We start from the raw sequence: 24,045 nt of genomic DNA, 5'->3' as shown, positions 1-24,045 counted from the left end.
TTTGAACAGGCTTTATGCATGAAAATGGACAGCTAAGATATTTACAATTGCTATTAAAGACCTCAGTGAGATTGTCCATGGCTGCTTGGCCAATTATCATAAATTATGAGATACTGTTGTGTGTGTTTGTTTGTAATTATTTAACTGAGTATGCTTGAGTATTTCTTTCTTTAAGTAAAGCCACATTTTGTTTGGACTGGAGAGAAGCTGAGTCACAAATGAGAATCCATCAGGCCTTTGCATCATATACTCCCATGGCCTTATATTTTTATGGCTATCCATTCTTTTTATGTGAAAGAAATAATTTCACAATAGTTTGGGGCATTTTGTAAAGAAACACACTCATAACAGACCAAAGCACTGTGTATTCTTTAATGAAAAGCTGAAACTTAAGGCCACACACACTTCACAGCTTCACATGAGACAGAATGTGACAGATCACCACCCTAAGGTTTGTGTGTGTGTGTGTGCGTGTGATATTCAGGAACTAATATTTATTCAGGAGCTAGAATCTTTTCTAAGGGATTAAACTGAACTAAAAAACTACAAGAGAAACAAGTCACACCAAATAAAAAAAAAAATAAGGAAAAATGTGCAGAAATATTTTGAAAAACGTTTCATATATTCAGAAAAGCATTTGGTACAGTCAAGTGCTATTTGGTATTTAGTCTTGAAAAAAAATTGGTGGACTGGTTTCCACTAGATTTGTGAAGTGATGCAATAAAGTGACGCAAATGCTGACATTAATCTTTCATTAGCACAGCATCTGACCTCTTTTTTATTGCATCTGTTCACAGGTCAGAATTAGATTAAGTTTATTTGAGTATATAAATATTGATTTAGAATGGCATACTTTTTGTTAAAGTTTGGAGTACCTAGTAAAATATTGCATCATAATGTATTGACTTGGAGATATTAATTATTTTTACATTTTAAACCGTTCAGTATAAAATAAGTGTTTTTAAATTAATTTGGCATCAATGCTGGTTGCCCGAAACCTGTTAACAGGCTATCGGTTTGCATTTTTCTTACTTTTCATCAAATCAGCATTCACTGATTTTTTTTTACTTTTATGTTACTTTTTATGTTTTATGTGACTTCAGAGGCACTCCTGCTGTCATCAGCTGTTGCTTAGATTAATGTTCTGCATGCAAAAGCAGGTTTAAGAACTATGGCTCAATGTGACTGCAACTAATTCTGACCTGCCAGTAAGAATGATTCAAGGGAAAGTGATTTGACCCCTGCAGGGGTTGTGTTGACTGATGGGGGGGGGGGGGGGGCTGCTGAACTGTTCCTAAATCCAACTGAGGCACTTCTGTGTGCTCTGAACTGGAGATCAGTGTCTTTTCCATAGCTCTTCTTCTAGTTGGACCAGAATATTATTGTTGGCCTACTTAATGTTAAAGAGATTAAAAAAATTAAAATTTTCAACATTATTTACTCATCCTCATGTTCTCCAAAGCTGTATGACTTTCAGTCTTCTGTGGGACTTTTGGTAAACAAACCGCTCTGGTTCCCATTGACTTTGTTTCGGTTTGTACAGTTGTATGGACAAAAAAAAAAAAATTGCTACTAATTCCAAATTGCATGAAGAAAAAAAAATTTGTTATTAACACAATCCATCACATAAAAAAAAAGATCACTTTTGATTAAAAATTTTTATCACATTGATTTAAATAGGATATAAAAAAGAAAGAAAAAAAAAGAAAACATATTCCATTTTTTGTTACTGGCAACACAAAGTGCATTAAAGATTAAATTACCTGCATGTCATGTGATAATTAACCAGTGTCAGAGAACTGTGAACATGCAAAATGTGATACTAAATTATGAATTTATTACCATAAAATCTAAGGAAAATATATAAGGTTCAGATGACAAAAACAGTTTGGGAATCACATGCATTAAATTCACACGCACAAAAAAGTGAAAATGTAATTTTATCTAAATACAAGTAGCCTAAATCATTTTTGGAATCTGATTAGTAATCCAGATTAGGTCCATATGTAATAAAATACCATCCAGTAGGTTGCATGTTCATTGCGATTACGACAATTAAGTGTCCAAAAGCATTACATCAGTTCGCACTTAAGTATTTGCTGAAGTGTGTTCCCTTTTTTCAAAAGTAAATAGCCATATAAACGACCTATAATAAGTCAGAAATTTAAAACTATAACATTTCCTCTAATTTCTATGCAAATTGTGATTGTGCATTAGTTTACCACACTGTATGCCTGTGTAAAACTACATTTATGTTTTATATTATCATGTTTCATATTAATTTGGTATAAAATGAATGATCTGACAGACAAAAATGACCATTAAATATCGTTTTATGTACAATTGCATCAAAAGGAACACAATTCTGTATAGAAATGGTCCTACATTGTTACACTTTTATGTCCTTTCACGTTTCTCTTTGTTTGTTTGCTTGCTTTTCAGCTACTGAATCGTTTTGGAGTATGTAAGGTCATTAGTGTGTAAGGTCATGTCACTATAGTGCTTCAATTTCATAACAATCGTCTCTCTCTCTCTCTCTGTGTGTGTGTGTGTTTATGTCTGAATGAAATATAAAGGTGTGCGAATAGTTCGGCTTTCTCTGGGCTGCTTCGGCGCGCGCTCGCACGCACAAGGTGAGCACGACAGAACCGAATCTGACATCTGTACAAGCCTCGCTCTAATCGCGTTTAACGCTTTCTGTCAGTTACGCGCGTGGTGATGAGCGGCGCCACGCGCTCAGTGAAGAAGGGCATCTCGTGTCCGACACAAGACCCGAACTGCACGCGCATCGTGGAAAGCCTCTCCTCGTGGAACAACTCCGTGATGAGCGCGTACAAGCTGGTAGATTTACCCCCCACGACCACATCTGTGAGTTTAACATGTTTCTCCAAGCTATTTCTTTCAGTTTTCTCATCTTTTCCTTTGCACATGTTCAGGTGTAAGTGAAAATGTTTGGCTAAATGCCATAAATGTTTATCTTGATGTGTAAATAGATTGGGCTCTATTTGGTTCCAATCAAATTTACATTAGGTTTTACAACATCAACATAATTATATATGTTTGCAATGTAGCCTATATTATGCTGGATATGTTTATGTTGTGCATTTGACTAGACAAAGCAAATAGTTTAGACAACACATAGTGTAACTGCACTACAGTTTACAACTGTAAACTTAAAAAGTTAGTGCTTAAAAAGTTCAACTCGACGTAATTATGATGATCTATGCCAAGGAGCAACATCTTTTTGAAATTTTTAGAATAGCCTTTGCGATTTATTTCTTGATGCTACATCCTTTCTAAAGTTAAGAAGTATTTCTGTCTGACATTTAAACAATTTGAACTTTTCAGCTTTTTACAGGTAAAGTGTGTGCAAGTGTTCAGGGTTTTTTAATATATATATATTATATATATATATTGCTTCAATTTAAATTCTACAGGGATGCATTTGGAGAAATTAATTTCTATGACATAAATGTATTCTTGTCATTGGTCTAAATTGCCTGTTTTTAGAGTCTGCCAAACTTAACCAGCTTTATCAAACTCTTAACAGATTGATTTAGATCCCAACAGATTTAGATCTGACAGTCCCTCTAATTTATGATCTAGATAAGCTTGGACCTGCATAGTATAGAAAGAAACCATAGAAAACCAGTTTCCATCAGAACGGTAACTGAAAAAAATCCATAGATTTTGATATTTAGTTTATACATTTCCAGGACTTAAGATATTCCAATAGCTTACACATAAAAATTGTAGGACACCCATCTTGTTTTAATTGTCTTATAATTAAAACCTATAGTTTAGATGGTGTCTTTATGCTACTGAGTCAGGTCAGGTGCGTTGCATTTGTCTCATGTGAAATCTCAATTCTTAAGTACAGATGACTGAAACTGTCCCTCACCGTTAATCACTTAATTTGACCATATATGGCTCGAGTCTGTGGTTTGAGCCTGAAGATGTATTTGTGAGGTTAAGTCCTTGGGGGGTTTTCACTGTTGAGATAATTATTAAACTCTAAGCTTTGAAAGGTCTTATGAAGGCATGGCAGTGCCACAGAGGAGTACCACTGAATTATATATTTATGCTAATTGGGTATATCTTGAGGCTGTTTATTTCTTTCTCTTACATGTTGCATGTTGATGTGTCTTTCTCCCGTCATTTAATGAGGTTAACAGAAAGTCTGGTCTGCTAATGGGTGTCTCTGCCCACAAACACAAAGTGTGCTAGACTGACACAGGCATTCATTTAACCAATAAATACATACAGTATACAGTACCAGTCGAAACTTTGAAAAAAGAAAGATTTGTAAAATGTTTTTGAAAGAAGTTTTTGAAAGTTAATTAAGGATAAATCTTCAACAAATAATCAGCATCAGTAAATGAGATCTGAAAATAATGCTAAAATAAATGTGATTTATTTAAGAGAGATTTTGAAGAGTCATTCATTTTAAAGAAACGCATGATTTCAGTGAGATTATAACTTAATGACCTGGACTAGGATTTTAATTATTTTATTTGACACTATTTGAATAGGACTCTGTTATTGCAACGATGTTTTAGCACAAAATGAACAGAGGGGGGTGCTGTATTTATATCCTGAATCTGTATTTGGGTGGATCGTGGGAGACCTTGAAATGGGCCCCAAAAGCTGTTCCTGTAACACATCACTATTTGACCTCTCTGAAATTATTTTATGTAACTCTGAGCCTTATTGAGGAGGATACATTTTTAGGTCAAATGAGATTTATTATGCGATTAACCAAATTTGCATAAATCATACACACACACACACACACACACACACTTGTGCTTGTGACCCATCAGAAATAAAATGTGACCCAGATACCCAGTGACACCCCAGGTTGATAAGAAGCTCATATTTCCAGGGCATAGTGATGTAGATATAAGTCTATCAATAACTTTAATGGGTGTCTCAAACTGACGGAAACACACCTCACAGGAAAACTAGCTTCACTGAGCATGAGGGATTAGGATAAAAAAGATGCACCATAATCACGCGATTATGATATAATCATATTGAGGTCTATGCGCACATATTGACCTCTCAATGTGTTCTTTTCCCCCTGTTGATTAAAATAATGTGATCTGTGAGCAGACTCAGAACATGGACTGTTTTATAGATGTAGGACAGTTTGTTTGCTTGAGGAGAGTTTGTTGCCTTTGGGATCTTGAGATTAATATCAAATTGTGTGGGTGGGTAAATGTTTATTATTATGAAAATTGTTATTATTGTGAAAACATCCAGCAAGGACAATTATTTTGACTCATGGGAATTAGCCATTCACCATAAACAAAATGAAGGGAGACATTAATTGACTGATTGTTTGGCACTAAAACCCAATATATTGTGTCACAACCAAAACAAACTTATCTGCCAACTTTTGGACTACATTTGCATTCCTTTTACATTATTTCTCATGGAAATGCAGCATTCTCTTTCATTTGTGGAGAAAAACTTTCCCCAGAAGAGCAATGGAACGCAGTGGAACTGAAAAGCTCTGGGTAGTGTAGAGGAAAACAGTTTCAGATGAAAGAGTGGAAGGTATTGGCAGTGTGTGTGTTTAGCCAAGCTCAGGCAGCTTTTCTTTCTAACTGAGCTAAGTAATCATAGTAATGCAGCCAAACAAGCACAGAAGCATCTGGAGCGCAAGAGAACCTATTCATATATGAAGGACAGCTGTGAACATCCTCCAAATTACAGTATTTTCATATCTCTTTTATTTTTATTTTTTTTGGATTAAGGAAGAAGCAATCATGCACAGTTAAGCGCATCAAAAATGTGCATGAATATTTATTTTATATATATATAATGACGTTACAGTAAATGTACAGTAAATATAAATCAAAGTATTGATTTTCACATAGGATACTAGATTAATGTGTATCAGAATGTTCAAAATAATGCTGATAATAATGCAAAATAATGAATGTTCAAAATAATGCTGTTTATTTACAATAATCCAAAATATTGTTAAAGATGATTAAAATACTCTGGAGTTGTAATGTTATAGTTTTTGAGACAATAGAAACCAGTGTTATTTTAATAGGGCTTTTATCATTTATTTGAATAATTTATAATGATTTGAATGTACAAAGGGAAAAAAAATATCATATGTGTTTTAAATTCCTTTATATTCTTTAATAATACATTTGAAATCATTTGCTCAATATAGGTCACTAATCACTATGTAGCTATGACTCTTTCAGTTTAATTACTGTTTGGCTTGTTACATCATTTATCTGAACTGCTGAACTATAACATTAATTAAATGACTAAATTATCATAAATTATATATTCATTATATAACATAAGAAGCACTGTGCACTTAATTGTATTTAAATGTTAAAATATTAAAAAGCTCCCATTTTAAGAAACAATCTGTGTAATGTTAACTATTTAGTTGTATTCATCCTCAGGAGTGAGATACATAATAGTAAAAATGTCAAAACAATTATTATTTGTGTTTGTGGTGAGGCGATCCTGATTCCAGAGCAAACGTTTTCATGATGAGTTATCCCATCTGCGTTATCATCTGCAGTGCATTGAAAATAGCTTTAAAACACCTTTCTTCTCTAGTATAACATAGTTTTGAAGAGGCTGGCACTTTGAAGCCAAAACGCCTCAACACAGTTCCTGTCATATTACTCTGAGTGAGAGACAGATGTAGAAATCAAACAGTATCTATTTCATTGGAGTCCTGCTCATTCGGAAGAAATCAGACAGTCTTATCTCAGCCCTCAAAGTTTTTCATGGCTTTGATCTCCATTTGACCCCAAACACAGAAGTAATTAATAAAATACACAGAAATGGCTACTACTATATTTTGAAAGAGGTTTAACAAATGTTTTGATGACACAAAATGGCCCGTGTCTGTTGAGGTTCATGAGAAACATGATTTGTATTCATTCAATTTGGGTGTTTGTAAAAGCAACCATTTTTCTACATATGATTTGCCATCACTGGACAAAAACAAAGAAACAAAAACTATTTGTCTGCAACGTGTGAAAGTGTGTTTTGCCTAAAGAAAAATTACGAGTGCTAAATGTAAATGGGAAAAAAAATCATCAAAACATATAATCATAGTAAGAATAACAAATTGCATGAGCTCATAAACATTTAAAAGAAAGGTGAAAATGCTTCCCATATAATGTGTTTTGTTGTTGATGCCAAAGGTTGTGTCCATGCAAACCCATTTTGGCTCACACTCATCGATAGGAGAAACTAGCCATATTAGACAGATTGCAAGACATCCTCGAGAACGTGAACACATCTACACAAAACAAGATATGACCTAGAAAAATGGATGGCTGTGTTAAAGCTGAATCTGTTTTGCATGCAATAATTTCCCAGGATTTAAATTGAGTTTTGTGAGAGATTATACCATCAAAAAAACTCTTTGCCATAGTAGGATTTCTTAACTCTGCTTCTTTTAAATATCTATTTCAGTTTATTTAAAAAAAAAAAGATTTACTGCTCTAATTGATCTGTCATTTATAAATCAAGAGTCAGACATTTGAGAAAAGCTAAAGAAGATTTTATAATAAAGATTTCAGCTATTCAGATTCAGATTCTAGTTTTTACTACAGCAGTTTGTCTCTCAATACACACAAAACTGAAACAGGTATTTATATGAACAGGTAAAATGTAGACCTGAATCTGCAATGTAAAGCATAAAGAAATCATTTTGGCCTGTTTAAATCCCTCAAGATTAAAATGTGCATGAAAATTAACTGCAAGTGCACAGACTTTTCAACATTAATACAATGTGTTTCATATCTATACAGTCAAGAAGTCAATCAAAAATATTGCCAGACCTCAAAACCACTGTATTGTTCTGGTGAAAAAAATAATAATTTACTATAAATATATAATACATTGAAAACATATCTAGATTGAGGCGTATTGTTCACATAAACATATTATATATGTCTATAAACACAAAAAATCCCTGAATCCACCTTCTGTTTTCAATACTTTCAATGTTTCCCATTTAGAGGAGATACCACACCTGGATATCCTTTCAAGAAAAAAAATGAGGCATTGTGAGGTCTGTCTAAAAATGAGTGATGTAAATCTATTTATCATTTGATGAAATATACAGTACAGAACATCTACAGTGTAAATGAATTAATGTCTTGCTGGTGTCAGTTGAGCTCAGGCCTAATGGTGTTTCTTAAACAGACTGCACATCTTTGATGCAAAGGTCATTAAAAAACCGCAAGTGCTGCTTTTCATCTGAGATATGAATTAATGTGTGCCCCTGTGTCTTCAAGGTTGCCATGGTGGAAGAGTCAGTTTACCCTTTCCCAACAGTGGACGTGCCTGATCATGCGCATTACACTATCGGTGCTGTCATCCTTACTGTTGGCATCACTGGCATGTTGGGAAACTTCCTGGTCGTCTATGCATTCAGCAGGTAAATAAAAAAAAAAACACTTACTATGAAATCAATTTGAAATATGAAATCAATTTTTTATTGTTCATTTTCAAAAGAAGCCAAACTGTAGTCAGATGGATTGGTGCTCAGCGTCATTAGGCCTGTGCCACTTCTGTGTCACTAACTTTGAATCGACACATTTCTACAATAGATAGTTCCAGTCTTTGAATTTTCTCATAAAACCGAAACACACAGCTTGAATCAAATGCTAAGTTATCTCAGGGCACGTTTTACAGCTAATCTCGGCACATTAGTGGGATAAGAAGAGAGATTAATTGAGAAATATAAGGATAAAGAAGATTAGAGAGACATAAGAAAGTGTATTTCCTCCTCCTGATGACAACAATTCCAAGTACAGATGCATCAATATCGTGGAAAAGTTATCCCCCCCCCCCCAAACTTTAATTTAAAAATGTAAATCTTTAATATATTCTACATTCATTACATAAAAAGTAAAATATTTCAAGCTTTTTTTTTCTTTCTCCCCGGGGGAGTATGCCCTTGGACCCCCCTAGGTTTGGGCTAACCCCGGAATGTTTACATCATCTGGCTCCGCCGCTGGCTTTGTCTTTGTTTTGAAGTATTTGAGTTGCACAGGGAGTCTAATATTCTCACAGATGTCATATAGCTAATATAATTTACCAAATGAAAGAGAAATTAACAACCGATCTTCTCTCTCTCTCTCTCTCTCTCTCTGTGTGTGTGTGTGTGTGTGTGTGTTTCTGTGGGTAGGAGCCGGACCCTGAGGACACCTGCCAACTTGTTCATAATAAACCTGGCCATCACAGACTTCCTCATGTGTGCCACCCAGGCACCCATCTTCTTCACCACCAGCATGCACAAGAGATGGATCTTTGGGGAGAAAGGTACACATGCATTGTTACATGCATGGTTTCACTATATATTATATTTAAAAAAATATATACCATGATGATGCCCCTGTTGATAAGAAGCAAAATGAACAGTTTATCACATAGGCAGTGTCTGAAATAAAAAATGTGTGTCCATGATTTATTGTACCATGCTATACTTTTTGAATTATAATGAACAGATTTAAGATTAAAGAAGAGTTAGATGGTCTGATGAAATGAATCACTTCTCAGGTTGAATGGGTTCAAATGAAGGAGAGGTTGTCCTTGGATGTGGCTTTGGTCTCTTACTACTTACATCGATTCATACCGATCTTTCTTTATGCTTTTGTTGCTAAGAATGATGAGTGTCTTTCTGACAGATGTATGTAACCTTTTCTAGTACAGTTGTTTCTTTTTCATCAGCTGCCAAATTATAATATCTATATTCCTCTCAAAACTGTGCATCAAGGCTTTTCTTGTTGATTTGCAGCACTAGCTACTAATTTTGCTCAGCTGTGAAATGCCAATGTTTGTTGTTCTAGATGATGTCAGACTCTATTTTCCCTGAGGTGTTTTAAATGTCAGTTCCTATCAGGACCGAATCTTAATTGCCTTCATCAGGTTTGACTGGTGCTTGCTGACGTTTGCAATGAGATCAGGCGCTCTGTGATTGTGATTACTGTAGTGATTGATGCTGATCTTTTGTGTTAAGGGGGTTTACTGGGCAGCCATCAAATTGATGTCCACTCTTTTCCTCCTTTTGTTACTAGAAATCAGGTCATCCAGTCTTGCCCTACAGAGGTGGTTGGCTTTAGTGCAAAACAAGTAGCAGATCTCAAAACCAATGATATACATAGCCTGACTATTGGTGGAGACCAATAGATAAATTAAAAAGATAAGTTCAAATGAGTTAAAATAAGCACTCAAATAAGCACAAAAAACAACAAATAATATCAAGCCTCTGGTCTCCCCGTTGGGATCATGACGTGTTACGCTTTTTTAAGCGGAGCTTGAAGCCTCCCTCCTGGAGGTGGAAACAGTTAAAAGACGTGCTTCCTGCTTCTGTCAGCACTACAACACAAGACACAAATATGACCATCGTTAATTCGATCATGACAACCATGCGCTTGATCCCCCTGAAAGCTTTCTCAATCAATCAGATACAACTCACAAAAATGCTCACTTCCAGGATTAACCTGAAAGCATAATCTACCTGACAAGGTGTGAGAGAAGAGAGAAGACATCCTGATGTGTGAGAGGATTATCTTCTATAACAGAAATCTGTGTTTTGTAATTTATTAAAGTGCATGCCATAAATGGGTCCTGAGAAAACAAGCACAAATGATCATAAATCAGAGTAAATGCATTGCAGTTTATTCTGTTGTTTACATGTGCCTTGACAGCGTAGAGGAAAGGGTGTGTGAATGTTAAGGAGGTGCCAGACTTTGTGTGAATCGAGTATAATGGTGTGAAATTATGTTTCTCGTCTCTCCACTGGTTCTTCTTCTGTTTGACCTGTTTTATTGGCAACATAATCAATTATGTGAAATAAACTTTATAAAGTCCCAAACTATTTCTCTCTCTCTCTCTCTCTCTCTCTCTCTCTCTCTCTCTCTCTCTCTCTCTTTCTCTGTATTTGTGTTTGTTTATTTTGTCAGGAAGTCATGGATTTACAAAAGGCACACGAAGAATGAGAAGGAATAAAGTAGTTTTTAGTAAAAAATAAATACATTAAAAAAAAAAAAAAAAACACACTTTGACCATTCAAACATAACATTAATCAAGGACCAGAGAGAACAGATCAGGCTCGAACTCAAATAGCGCATATAATGAGGGGCAGACAGGTTATGAGGATAACTAAAAACCAGGAACAGGTGGACTAAATGAATGAAGAACTAAACAGGAGCAAACCGGAATTAAAACGAAACCAACACGTGACATATTTGATGTAGAATGCACTTAAAATATTATTAGCATTATTAGCATTATTAGAATACCATAATGTGCATTTGGATACGCGGGGTGAACAAAGTTCATTTAAAACAGTGGTTCTCAACCAAGGTGCCGGGACCCACTAGAGGGCCTTAGCAATACTCAGTATTTCATCAGGTGGAAGTTTATTTAATGTAAAAAATCTTTATTCAGTAAATTATGTACAATAGGCCTCACGAGCCTTGGAGTCAAAAAAAAAGTTTGAGTACACTGATTTTAAAATGTATTAAATACTTCCACTGCAATGCAAATTAGTCCACCAATTTCCAATTCTGTGGCAATGCAATGAATTTTAACATTAAGTGGTCAGTTAACCTAAGCATGTCTACAAACAAATCTGTTTAGCAAAAGATGGAGATGGACAGCAGTAACCAGAAAGACAGATTATTTAATGTCAGTCCTCAAATGGAGCCAGCGGCTGTTTGTGTTCCCGCCAGCCAACAGTCTCCAGGCCTAAAAGCTAGTTCACACTGCCCCAACAAACAGCAGCAAACAACAACATTTCAAATTTCAAATTATTTCAAATTAGAATGTTTGGAAGCATAAATGTAATTTTCACACCCGGGTAAACGCACTGCTCCAACAAAACTGCTAGAATTTACCACAGAATTGTCAATTCTGTCTAAATTGCTTGGTTACAGACTTAATTCTGTTCCTCCTGTCTCTTCAGGTTGTGAGTTGTATGCATTCTGTGGGGCTTTATTTGGCATCTGCTCCATGATCACGCTCATGGTCATCGCCGTGGATCGATTCTTCGTGATCACCCGGCCGCTAGCCTCCATCGGTGTGCTGTCTCAGAAGAGAGCTCTGCTGATCCTTCTGGTAGCTTGGGTTTATTCACTTGGCTGGAGCCTGCCACCCTTCTTTGGCTGGAGTAAGTGTAGTATATCTGTTGTTTTAACATTTTAGACCAATTATTCTTTGTGAAACGATTTAACAGGAAAGTGTTCTTTTGTTTTCTCCCCATTTTTCTTTTGAAATGAATGTCACTTTTTTCAATTTTTGTATCTAACAGGCCTACAAGGTCATTCATACAAGATTAAGTGTGGCCTCAAGGGATAGTTCACCCAAAAATTAAAATGATGTCATCATTTATGTCATCAAATTATGTCATGTTGTTCCAAAACTGTATGACTTTCTTTTTTCTGTGGTTGACTATAGTTTTTTTGCTGTGTTGTGATGTGAAGGGCTCCTCTTTTCACATTTATTGATTGTCACCATTCACAACATCTGAATGCATCATGTTGCCTTGGACTTTTAGCTTTTCTCAACTATTTCTTTTATCCAGTGCAGGTTACATTGTAAGAGAAACAGGCATGTGCATATGGGCAATATTCATTCTCTTCCATTGCTCTTTCTGAAAGCATTTCTAGAAACATGATTAATACAGAATTTAAAAAAAAAGGTAATATTGCAAAACTAGACAACACAGAGTCCTTCTTTGTATAAAGACATACAGTGACCTGATTTACATTGATTTTATTTGTCAACATGTCATGTGCATTTTCAGGTGATTACGTGTGGTCCTGTGTTAATGCTGTTGAGTATACCTTTGATGCTCCTTTCACAAGATGCATCAGTCTTTTATAAGCTCAGATCTTTTGGGACAAGTACGCTGAGCATTCTGGGACATCCATGTGTGAGCACATGAGCATGTGAGTTGTGAGCCAATGGCTTTACAAACAGTGCGCTCTTGGACTCTGATCTGTATCGCATAAAGGTGGTCTCTGAAGACCAAGGCTTTTAGCTTAAGAGGGATAGAAAGTTAAAGCCTGGTGCTTTTAGCTCTCCAGCACTTTCTGTCTCCGGTTTACAGGCGAACTGCTCTTCACACGAAGGGTATCTGTCTGCTTTAACAGTTCGGACAGCTTATATCTTCACCACTGAATGTCACACCAACCTCAAACCTCAGAGAACTGATGATAGCAGCACACATGCATGAAAGCCAGATTGTGATTGGTTGCAATAAGAAATACTGTTATTATAGCGTATTCTAAAATATCCTCAGCTGTGTGTGCGTTGGGTTGAATTTCACGGTGTTTGCCCAGCAGCCAGACAGTAAACTCAAATCCTTTTTCTTTGTGAGTTTGTTCCAGTTTTTACAATATTTCATTGGGTTGTAAAACAGCTTATAGCTGCTGGCAATCCTTCACTTCCCTCAAATCTTCTTTTTTTCTCTCTTTCTCTGTCTTGCAGGTGCTTATGTTCCTGAAGGGCTGTTGACCTCTTGCACCTGGGATTATATGACCTTCACACCCTCCGTGCGAGCTTACACTATGCTCCTTTTCACCTTTGTCTTCTTCATTCCGCTTATCGTCATCATCTACTGCTATTTCTTTATTTTCCGATCCATTCGCAGCACTAATGAGTGAGTTTGTCAATACAGATCTAACAGAACAGTATGAATTATTTAGCATCAGCACTGTTCCAAAGATGCCTGTTCCTAAATTTTTTTTTGTTTTAAATATGTAAGTTTCTTTGGTGAAATGTGAGTGCAATGTAACAATGAAGTACTTAATCTTGAGGTATGACCGATTGAAAATAGTAAAGCTTTTGATGGGAATAAACCAATGTTTGCAAATTAGTGTTGTTTAACTGTGGCTTTTTTGTCTTTGGAAGAGCTGTGGGCAAAATTAATGGAGACAACAAAAGAGATTCAATGAAACGGTTCCAACGGCTGAAAAATGAATGGAAAATGGCGAAAATTGCTCTTATTGTCATTCTGATGTATGTCATCTCCTGGTCTCCATATTCAACTGTGGCGCTGACAGCCTTTGCTGGGTAAATAAATCCCAATCCTGACAACACAGTATAATGTAATAGAAAATATACAATACCATTCAAAATTTGGTGTCAGTAAGATTTCGTCTTTTAGGAAATTATTACTTTTATTCTGCAAGGACACATTAATTGAATTAAAAGTGACAGTAAATACATTTATAATGTTACAATAATGTTGCTGTTTTTTGGACATGAAGAATCATGACAAAAAAATGTATCATGGTTTTAACAAAAATATTCAGCAGCATAATTGTTTTTAACATTGATAATAATAATTAAAACTATATATTTATTGAGCAGCTAATCATATTAGAATGATTTCTGAAGAATCTGAAGACTGGAGTAATGGCTGCTGGAAATTCAGCTTTGCCATCAGGAATAAATGAAATAAAAATATATAAAAATAGAAAAAATGTTTTAATACTACTGTATCTTGTTATTTTTATTGTTAATTTATTATTATTATTATTATTTTGCTTTTACATATATTTACCATATTTATGGTAATTTAGATTTTTTTTTTTTTTTACTTACGGTCATTATACTGCAAGTACCATACAGTAAAATATATCCATATATTGACATGTTAATTCATCTATAAACTTATTTTCCATGTGTTTTTCAGGTATTCTGATATGCTCACACCATACATGAATTCAGTACCTGCTGTGATAGCCAAAGCTTCAGCAATCCACAATCCCATCATCTACGCCATCACACACCCCAAATACAGGTACCGGAGGGAGTCGGTTTTTCTGAGGATCACTGATGTCAGTTCAGGATATTTTTGAAACAAGACTGGTTTAGTTTTGACTCAAAGTGGTAATGAAAAACATTATTGGTACTTTAAGTGGTAACATTTGAAAATTGAATGGACAAACTCACTTTCCATTATTGCAGAACATGGGTCAGAGTTAAGATTACCCGGTCTGGCCCCATTAGGACTAAACACCTGAGGCAAATTGTGATTGTTTTAATTTTTCCTACCGTCTAGCTCACTGAGCCATTCAATCACAAATTGATCAGAAACATGAATTGTTTCTAGGCTAAAGTGTGAAATTCAATTTTGATTGATTTCATTAACCTGAATATCCATTTTAGCATAAAGACTCATTAATCTTACACAGAGCGTCCTGACGGTATTGTACCATGTGTAAGGCCTGCTGGGGTAAAACGTCTTTTTGATTGGATTTTCTCCCACAACACTAAACCATATTTTCCTAAGCACATTTTAGTTTCTATGCACTAAACACATTTCCATGCATGCACTGACAAAAGGTTTATTTTGATTTAGATCTAAAATGTAACAATACTGTTTCAAATGCACAGTATCTGAATTATGTAGCTAACTTGAAGCTCTGACACTAAATATTTTCAGTAAACTATTTGGTCTATTAAAATTGCTGCCTTCAAAACAGGTTTCACTGCTACTGAATTAAAAACATGTATGTGAATATATTTTTAACAAGACAACACGCAAAGTTTTTTTTACATTTCTGATACTAATTAGTGTTATTTTAGTATTATTTGTATATTGTTGTAATCTTATTTAACATTTTAATAATGATGTAATTATTTTTGGGACATGCTTCTGTCATTTAGGGTTAGGGTTATTCATTTTAAACTGTTAAACTGTACTTGTTCTATTTAGCTGCCAAGTCAACATTTCTAATATTTACTTAAGTTTGTTTAATGTTAAGTTTATAATCAAATATTTAGATTTTGTTTTCTTTCAGTTGCATTATAATAACTGAAAACATTTGACTGTTGGTGATTGTTGATACCAATGAATAGATGCATCAATATATCTATCAGTGATTTCTCATGAGTATTTTACAGTGTCTCATTGATGTTGATGTTGATATGGTTATTATTTGAACAGATCTGGATCATGATCTATGTACAGTAAATATGGATCCACCATGTCTGTCTCATGCCTGTATCTCATCTGTGTCTTTTTTTCAGGTTGGCCATAGCGAAATACATTCCGTGTCTTCGTGTGCTGTTGTGCGTCCCCAAGCGTGACCTCAACTCGTTCCACAGCAGCTTTACATCTACACGTCGCTCCACCGTCACAAGCCAGTCCTCTGATATGTCCGGACAGTTCCGCAGAACTAGCACCGGCAAGTCCCGGCTCTCCTCAGCCTCCGACAGTGAATGGACAGATACTGAGGCCGATCTCTCGAGCATGAGCTCCAGGCCTGCCAGCCGACAGGTGTCCTGTGACATCAGCAGGGACACCGCAGAGACCGCAGACTTCAAACCTTGTAACTCATCCAGCTTCAAGACTAAGCTCAAAAGCCATGACTCGGGCATCTTTGAAAAGGTGACCTCACAGGCTGAATGTATTACATATGTGGCAAGTATCAAAGTGTAGCTTGTGTTACAAAAATGTGTTCATGCGGAATTGCTAATCCTGTCTTCCTCTGATTGTCCTCATATTGCTCTGTTATACCATTGGTGTAGCTTGACATTTGATCTAGCCAGTCAAGTTGGTCAGTTACACTTTTAAACCAAGGACTACAGAATACCCAAGATGTGTCACTTGTATCATTTTGTGGAATGCAGCGCATTTTGTGGAAGAAAGCCCCGCCTTCTGAATGAAAAAGCCAATCGATAATCTGTAAAGTCATCGCATCACTACAGCTGCTGTTAGGAAGTCCTGGTTGTTGCTGGTCTAGCCTGAATAATAAGCTTTTTTAGCAGAAGAAACATTCACGAGATAGTTGTTGTCAGATTTCATTGGTGATTTCAAATCTGAGATTTTATTGTTGCCAAATTTGATGTTTCCTCATTCAAAGAGATAGGATCTGTGCTCGCATGCATGAGATGCGTTTCAAAGATAGCCACTGAGTGAAATTAATTGCTTTAAAGGGACTTTGTTTAAAACACATTTCCGGTTTTCTACAGTAAACCTACAAATTCAGACTTTCCAAAACCTATTGAAAATAATGTAGTATAAACACACGTGTCACCACAATCTCAAAGTAGTCTTGTATTAAGTGAAACAAGGAGTATGCTACTCCTTCTGCTTTAAAACAAACATCTATTGGGCATGATTTAGGTTAAATGCTCAAAGAAAGGCACACAAACACATTATACTTTGTAAATGTAACTGAAAATAGATAATAGATAAGCAGTTTATAGTTCTAAAATCTGTGTTGAGGTTTTGTTGTGACTAAATGAAAAAACCTTTGGATGTACACAGGGGCGTAGATTACGAGGGGGACGCGGGGGTGTCCCCCCCCACACACACACACACTTTTAATATCATGGAAATTCGTCCCCCGCACTTTTTTGTTCAAGTTTGTTCTCATAGAGGTTTTCAAGAGCTGGTGTGAATAAATATAGATTTAAACTCAAAGAGACGGGATAGTCTGCATATGATTTGATATTTAATTCGGACCCAGAATACAGCGAGATGGACACCACAGAGCGCAAACACTCCTGTAGTGTGTGTGCGTTTCATTTATACTCGAAGCCGGAGGGCGCTCTCGCGCAGAAAGCCATTACAGGAAATTCCTAATATGGGCAAAAGCGTCCAGCTATCGCTTTATGAAAACAGTTTTTACACAGAAAAAAAAGGCCAGAAACTTTTGCAAACACGAAGACATTAAACATACGATTGCAACAATACATGGTTTTTCAAGTAATCTCCAGCAGGTGATAAAGTATGAACAATGCAGTGCAAATTGACATAGCATTTATTACAGAATAGAAACTATCCTGCCTTATTATGTGTTCAAAAATTATTTGTAGTATATAAACAAATCATTATTATTTGTTATTGTCCAGCAGTTATACATTTCTAAGCCATTTAAAAGCTAGAAATTTGCGAAAAATTTAAGTTGCCTTTAGTATCCACTACCAGTCAACAGTGTATTTTTTTTAAATAAGTCTCTTCTGTTCACCAATCCTGCATTTATTTGATCCAAAGAAAAACTGTGAAATATTTTTACTTACCTATTTAAATTAACTGTTTTCTATTTGGATATATTTAAAAAATGTAATTTATTGAGATTTCAAAGCTGAATTTTTTGTATCATTACTCCAGTCAGACGATCCTTCAGAAATAATTCTGATATTCTGATTTGCCTCTCTCTCTCTCTCAAAAAACAAAAACAAAAAACGAAAACACATTATGATAATGTTGAAACCAGCGGAGTAGATTTTTTTTTTTCAGGTTTCTTTGATCAGTAGAAAGTTCAGAAGAACAGCATTTATTTTGAAATAGAAATCTTTTGAAAAATTATTGCTTTATCATCATCACTTTTGATCAATTCAAAGTGAAGTTAAGTGACATACAGCCAAGTATGGTGACCCATACTCAGAATTCGTGCTCTGCATTTAACCCATCAAAAGTGCACACACAGTCAACACACACCCGGAGCAGTGGTCATCATTTATGCTGCGATGCCTGGGGAGCAGTGGTGTTTCTGGCCTGAGACTCGAACCCACAAAAGAGTCCTTGCTAAATATAAGTGTTCATTTCTATAATTTTCCAAAAAACAAAAATTATATTGACTCTAAGCTTTTGGATGATATAGTGTATTATTTTGCAAAAGCTTTTTATTTCACATAAATGCTGATCTTTGGATCCTTATATTCATTAAATAATATATCATGTTTTAAATATTGATAATCAGCAAATCGGTATATTAGAATGAATTCTGAAGGATGTGACACTGAAGACTGGAGTAATGATGCTGAAAATACAGCTTTGATCACACGAATAAATTACATTTTAAAATATATTTAAATAGGGAGTAAAGTTATTTTAAATATAAAAATATTTCACAATATTACTTTTTTTGCTGTACTTTGGATCAAATAAATGCAGGCTTGGCGAGCAGAAGAGACTTCTTTAAAAACAAAATATCTTACAGTTCAAAAACGGTTGATTGGTAGGCTATATAGATTACAGAAATGTTATATATGTTAAATGTATATATATATATATATATATATATATATATATATATATATATATATATATATATATATATATAATTTCTGTCCCCCTCACTTCTGAAAAGATGGCTACGCCCCTGGACGTACAGTAAATGATCCTTCTTCTGACATAAATGTAGCAAACTGAGCTGCTACAACGGGGTATATCCTGCAGATCACCACAAGTCCTGATTATCAAACACCACATCAGCATATTCATCTTAATAAGATCATATACACTCAGTTGGTTATTGTCACAAAACAACAGGATAATACGAAATCACCCTGTTGGTGTTGGTGTTTACATATTGCTTACAAAGGTGCACTGTGCCACAAACTAAGTCTCTAATTCTCACCAATACTAAATTCATTTGATCAAAATACAGTGAAAACAGTAATAATAATAATACTAATAATGTTTTATTTATATAGTGCCCTTTCAGTGCTCAAGGACGCTTTGCATTAAATATACAATTAGAAATGAAAATACATCAATATAATAAAATAATTTGGTGAAATATTATTACTATATATATATAATTTATTCCTGTGATGTTACATGATTCTTCAGAAATCATTTTGATGATTTGATGCTTAAGAAACATTTTCATTATTATAAAAGAACCACATTTATTTGAAAGATATATTTTTTGTTAGTAAATGTCTCACTTTAATGTGTCCTCCTGAGTAAAGTATTGCTTTCTTTAAAAAACACTTTCTGAGCCGAGAAACAGTAGTGTATGTACCTGATTATTAACTTGGCTCTCTTATTTCGGATCTAGAGTTCCTTTGATGTGGATGATGCGTCTGTGACCGGACTCATTCAACCGGACCGTACTAACCCTTTAGCTGTAAGTGTGAGTCTGTTTAAGTTCAGTATAAACCAGTCAAGCTTTTGCAGGATCCTGTGGGTCGTATGGTTTGTAAAATTTGCTGACCTCCGGAATGTTTTGCTCTGGTGTCACTGGCAGAATAACTCAACCAGGCAATTAAATTTGTTCATAAAAAATCTGAAAGTATATTCAAATTGCTAGAATGCTGTTTGTTGACTCACAGTGCCATTAATTTGAATTCTGATTGCAGAAGAAAATTGTGTAATAAAGTGACTGTTCCATTTTTCTATGGAATGTCTTTTTAGGCAGGAGAAATATGTGCCTTTGAAATAATAACCCGAATAATCATCTTTCATACATAAATGCTTATTAATTAAAGTTAGAATTATGCTGTCATTGTTTTGTTACTGGGATCATGTTGAGCTTGACTGAAGTAGTATTATCTGCAGGGAAAAAAATCTGTTTTAATTCTGATTTAATGCACAGTAAATGCTGATAATTGGCAATAGATGCATTTAATCTGTCAAAACTTTCTTATGCGCTGTTTGCAGGCTGGTGACAGTACAGACATGCCAATTTCAAGAGGTGCTATTGGTCGGATTCCTAGTATTGTCATCACCTCTGAGTCGAGGTCTTTCCTGCCCTCGGTAAGGGCCAGCTACAGAAGCAGCCGCTCAAGCGCGTCCAGTGCTGGGGCAAATCCACCCAGGAGAGACTCTCGTGGAGGAGTCCAGCAGGGGGCAGTGCATCTCTCCACTGCTGCTGAAACACCTGCATCTGCTCATCCTTAATATCTCTAGAGCTTCTACCTCTTCACTCGCATCTGAAACTTACCTCCCAGCTTTGTATTGGGGTTCAGTGTTTTTTTTTCGTGAGATATCCTGTTTTATTGTTTAGACCTTGTGAAGACAAATCCTGTGAGAGTAATCAATGCTCTGTATTGCAGAAGGTCAAATATGAAAGTCACACATTGATGTCTTTTACATGTGTAATAAATTTTTATAGTGACCTCAACTGTTATACAATGTCCAGCACCTTTGTTTCCCTCTATTTTATGGAAATATTTAACAGACAGTGCTTTGAATCAGGCAGAGTTACTGCTCAGTCCGTGGAGACTTGAATGGATGGAGAGAAAGCATCTCAAATGAGTTTAGTCTGGACATCAATGTAAAATGGCATGTACAGGTAATATCTGCTGGTTTGTGCTTGCTTTAGTTTTAAGCTTTTTTTGTGCTTCTTGTACATTATGTACAATTGTTTAGTTTTGACCTGTGGTAGACTGTGGTATGTGAGTTTTGCTCACAAGACACTCAAATTCTTGCTTCCACAGAACTTCAAGGTATGCATTATGAAGACATACTGTATTACAGGAACATCCTAACTCAGAATCCTGTTTAGTAACCATGGTGATCTCATTTTGAATATTAAATATTCAGACTTAAAGCTACACTATGTCACTTTTTTATAAAAAAACAAAACAAACAAAAAACCAGCAAATTGTTATTGGTAAGAGATTGAAAGAGTTTGATCTTCCATGCTATGACTTTTCTTTACCCCAAGACACTTTGACAAACCTATAATATGAATTATAGTTTAGACAGGAAATCTTATACATATATTATTCTCCTGTGCTTGTCACGTCATATCTGTACACAAAGTAAACCTCTGGTATTAAAACAAAGAAATGCTCTGGTAACAAACCCTGTATCCATGTGTACACCAGTGCCTCAGACCACTTTCATTTACACAGAGACAGCTGAAGCACAACCAAAGCAATTTTCTACCAAGATGAATTCAGTTGTATTTTTTAACTGTTAGAGGGCCACAAGTTCCTCAAGGCTTGTCCCTGTGCCCACACTTATATTAGAATTTTACATTGGAATTAATTGATTTTCTTCCAAAAAGCCCATAGTGTAGCTTTAAGACAGGAAATTTCTGTAATTTTACCTCTCACTGGTTTTTAAAAGCATTTTTTTATTTTTTAGTTTCACTATACATAAGCTGTAAATAGCTGTGTTTCCACTGTCGGGCGTGCCAGGGCCAGCCATGTTTCCGCTCTCACTTTTGGGGCTTGATCGTGCCTAGTCGGGGCTTCCTCGGGGCCAATGGCTGTGTTTTTTGCCCGACGAAAACCTCGGGCCAAAGCGGGCCAGCTGGGGCTAGAGGAGTGGTCATGAACAAAGGCGGAGTTTCTCTGAGTCTGGAGAGCGTCAGCGCCGCGGATCATTTCAGAAAGATAACAGTAGACTTTTTAAAATAAGTTCAAAACTCACTTTCAGTCATCAGCGAATGTTTCAAATAACTTGATCTGATGTGGATTATCACCATACAAGGCAGAAATATTTAAGACTGTGCACGCTAAACATTAATGTTACCAAAGTAAACATGGTAAATTTTCTTTTATCATGTTCATTTGTGATTGCGCTATAGTTCCAGTGACTTATTTCTTTGTTTTCTGATAACTTCTCTTTGTTGGTGAAATAATGGGGTTGCGTGATGTTGTTCCTGAGATGTGTGTAAAGGGTGTGTTTAAGTGAAGCGCAGCGGAGCTTCAGGACCGACGGTGGAAACGCTGCGCTATTCTGGCCTCGGTGCTACTGGCCCTAGGCTGTTAGCACTGCCCGGCCTGTTTTAAGCTCTGGCTCGCACTGGCCCGACAGTGGAAACACGGCTAATGAGTGTTTTTAATCATAAAAGTCTTGTTATGTTATATGTGGATACTGAAAGTCGATGTCTGGTGCAATAGAACCCTGAGAACTTCAGCGTTAAGAATGTGGAATTTCATTTGTTATCATAGTTAGCAAGTTTGGGCTGTCACATTATTGAGAATAGAAACAGAACCTCATTTCACCATAAAGCATCTGTTTATCATGTTTAACTGATTGAATCTAGTGATTGGAGGGATAAAAAGATTTTTGTATTGCTTTGGGGTAAATTATCTTAAACAGCACAAGCCACAGAATGGATATGCCTGGAGCAGGGACACATCATCATCTCGCTGAATCACAAACAACTGATGTCATACATGCTGTGTGTGTTTCCATCAGGACCCTAATGAATACATGTACATCCACTTCTAAAGGTGTGTTGTTTTTTTAATATTCTGAAAATGTTAGTTATTCTTTGTCTTTTTAACTAGCACTTTTTGAATATTCACTTTACACAATCAAATTATAGTCAACTATTAATGTTTGAACAATTATGATTCCTTTTAATAACTCAGTGACTGGCTGTAACTCGATTGTGATAGTGGCTGCTCTTCTGGATAGTTCTGAAGACACGGTTTAGCAAAAAACATTGCTGTGCTCTTTAGAGTTATCTGACGTTAGCTGGTTTGTTTGTAAAAAGGAATTATTTATTTGTGCAGATGACTACAGTCTGTGGACTGTTTATATTCTGAAGGATAGTCTCAGATTGTATCAGAGCAAATATTTGTTAATGTGTATCCGTTCAGATGTATTACATCTTATATAAAAAATAATTGTGATTTTAAACATAAAAGACTGTAAAAATGCTTCAGTAAAAACCTGTTAATTGGTTAATAGTAAGTTTCCATACATATATACGGTAAATAACTAATTACATTTAATATTATTTTACAATAAAATGCTGTTGAAAAAACGTTTTTTTTTTTTTTTTTTTGGAAATGAAAAAGAAAAAGTCATTGTATAATTTACAACCATAAACCATACATTTGCACTCCCAGAATTCCCTACATGACACTTCATATTTGATTTTTTTTTTTATAACTTTTTCTTCTTAGTTTTTCCCATTAGTTATGTACATTAGGGTTTTATCTTACATCTAATGTTGTTAAATTTCAGTATCATGTGTGTCATGAGACTGTGCACCTTCTATATATAAATATTGCCCTACTCAGCTCGTAGAAAAGCTGTTTGTGATGAGCTTTGGTTCGTCATGTGACATCTCATCACCACCAGATTTTGGTGGTTATCAGTGCATTACAATGGTTCAAAACAGATATTAGTACTTCCGTATGTTGGTTTATTAATATCACATCAGTTAATGAAATACTAATGTATTTTATTGTGAATTTAAGTTACTGTACTGTAAGTCTGCAAAACCTAAAATATTGCTACCATTTTTTTTTACGGTAAAGTTCTGGCAACCACAGCTAACGGTATTTTACCATAAATGTCCAGATTTTTTTTTTTTACAG

General features: G+C 35.4%; 1 protein-coding gene across 1 annotated transcript; it reads left to right on the top strand.

The window, feature by feature from the left end:
• Positions 1-2,613: 2,613 nt before the first annotated feature.
• Positions 2,614-24,021, top strand: LOC128026275 (melanopsin-A). The gene is made up of 10 exons (XM_052613241.1): positions 2,614-2,868; positions 8,295-8,437; positions 9,191-9,324; positions 11,972-12,175; positions 13,498-13,669; positions 13,921-14,082; positions 14,708-14,815; positions 16,048-16,408; positions 19,815-19,883; positions 20,417-24,021. The coding sequence occupies exons 1-10, from the start codon at positions 2,719-2,721 to the stop codon at positions 20,654-20,656; spliced, it is 1,743 nt and encodes a 580-aa protein (XP_052469201.1). The 5' UTR covers positions 2,614-2,718; the 3' UTR covers positions 20,657-24,021.
• The last annotated feature ends 24 nt before the right edge of the window (positions 24,022-24,045 follow it).

Source organism: Carassius gibelio, chromosome A13 (genome assembly GCF_023724105.1).
Source record: "Carassius gibelio isolate Cgi1373 ecotype wild population from Czech Republic chromosome A13, carGib1.2-hapl.c, whole genome shotgun sequence".
NCBI lineage: Eukaryota > Metazoa > Chordata > Actinopteri > Cypriniformes > Cyprinidae > Carassius > Carassius gibelio.
This window is presented reverse-complemented; position numbering and strand designations above follow the sequence as displayed.

Bases quoted from the DNA above. Each gene is read 5' to 3' on its own strand.
- LOC128026275 (XM_052613241.1), top strand. From the start codon at position 2,719: ATGAGCGGCGCCACGCGCTCAGTGAAGAAGGGCATCTCGTGTCCGACA. The intron at 16,409-19,814 runs GTGACCTCACAG...TTTCGGATCTAG, and splicing joins ACTCGGGCATCTTTGAAAAG to AGTTCCTTTGATGTGGATGA. The intron at 19,884-20,416 runs GTAAGTGTGAGT...CGCTGTTTGCAG, and splicing joins ACCGTACTAACCCTTTAGCT to GCTGGTGACAGTACAGACAT.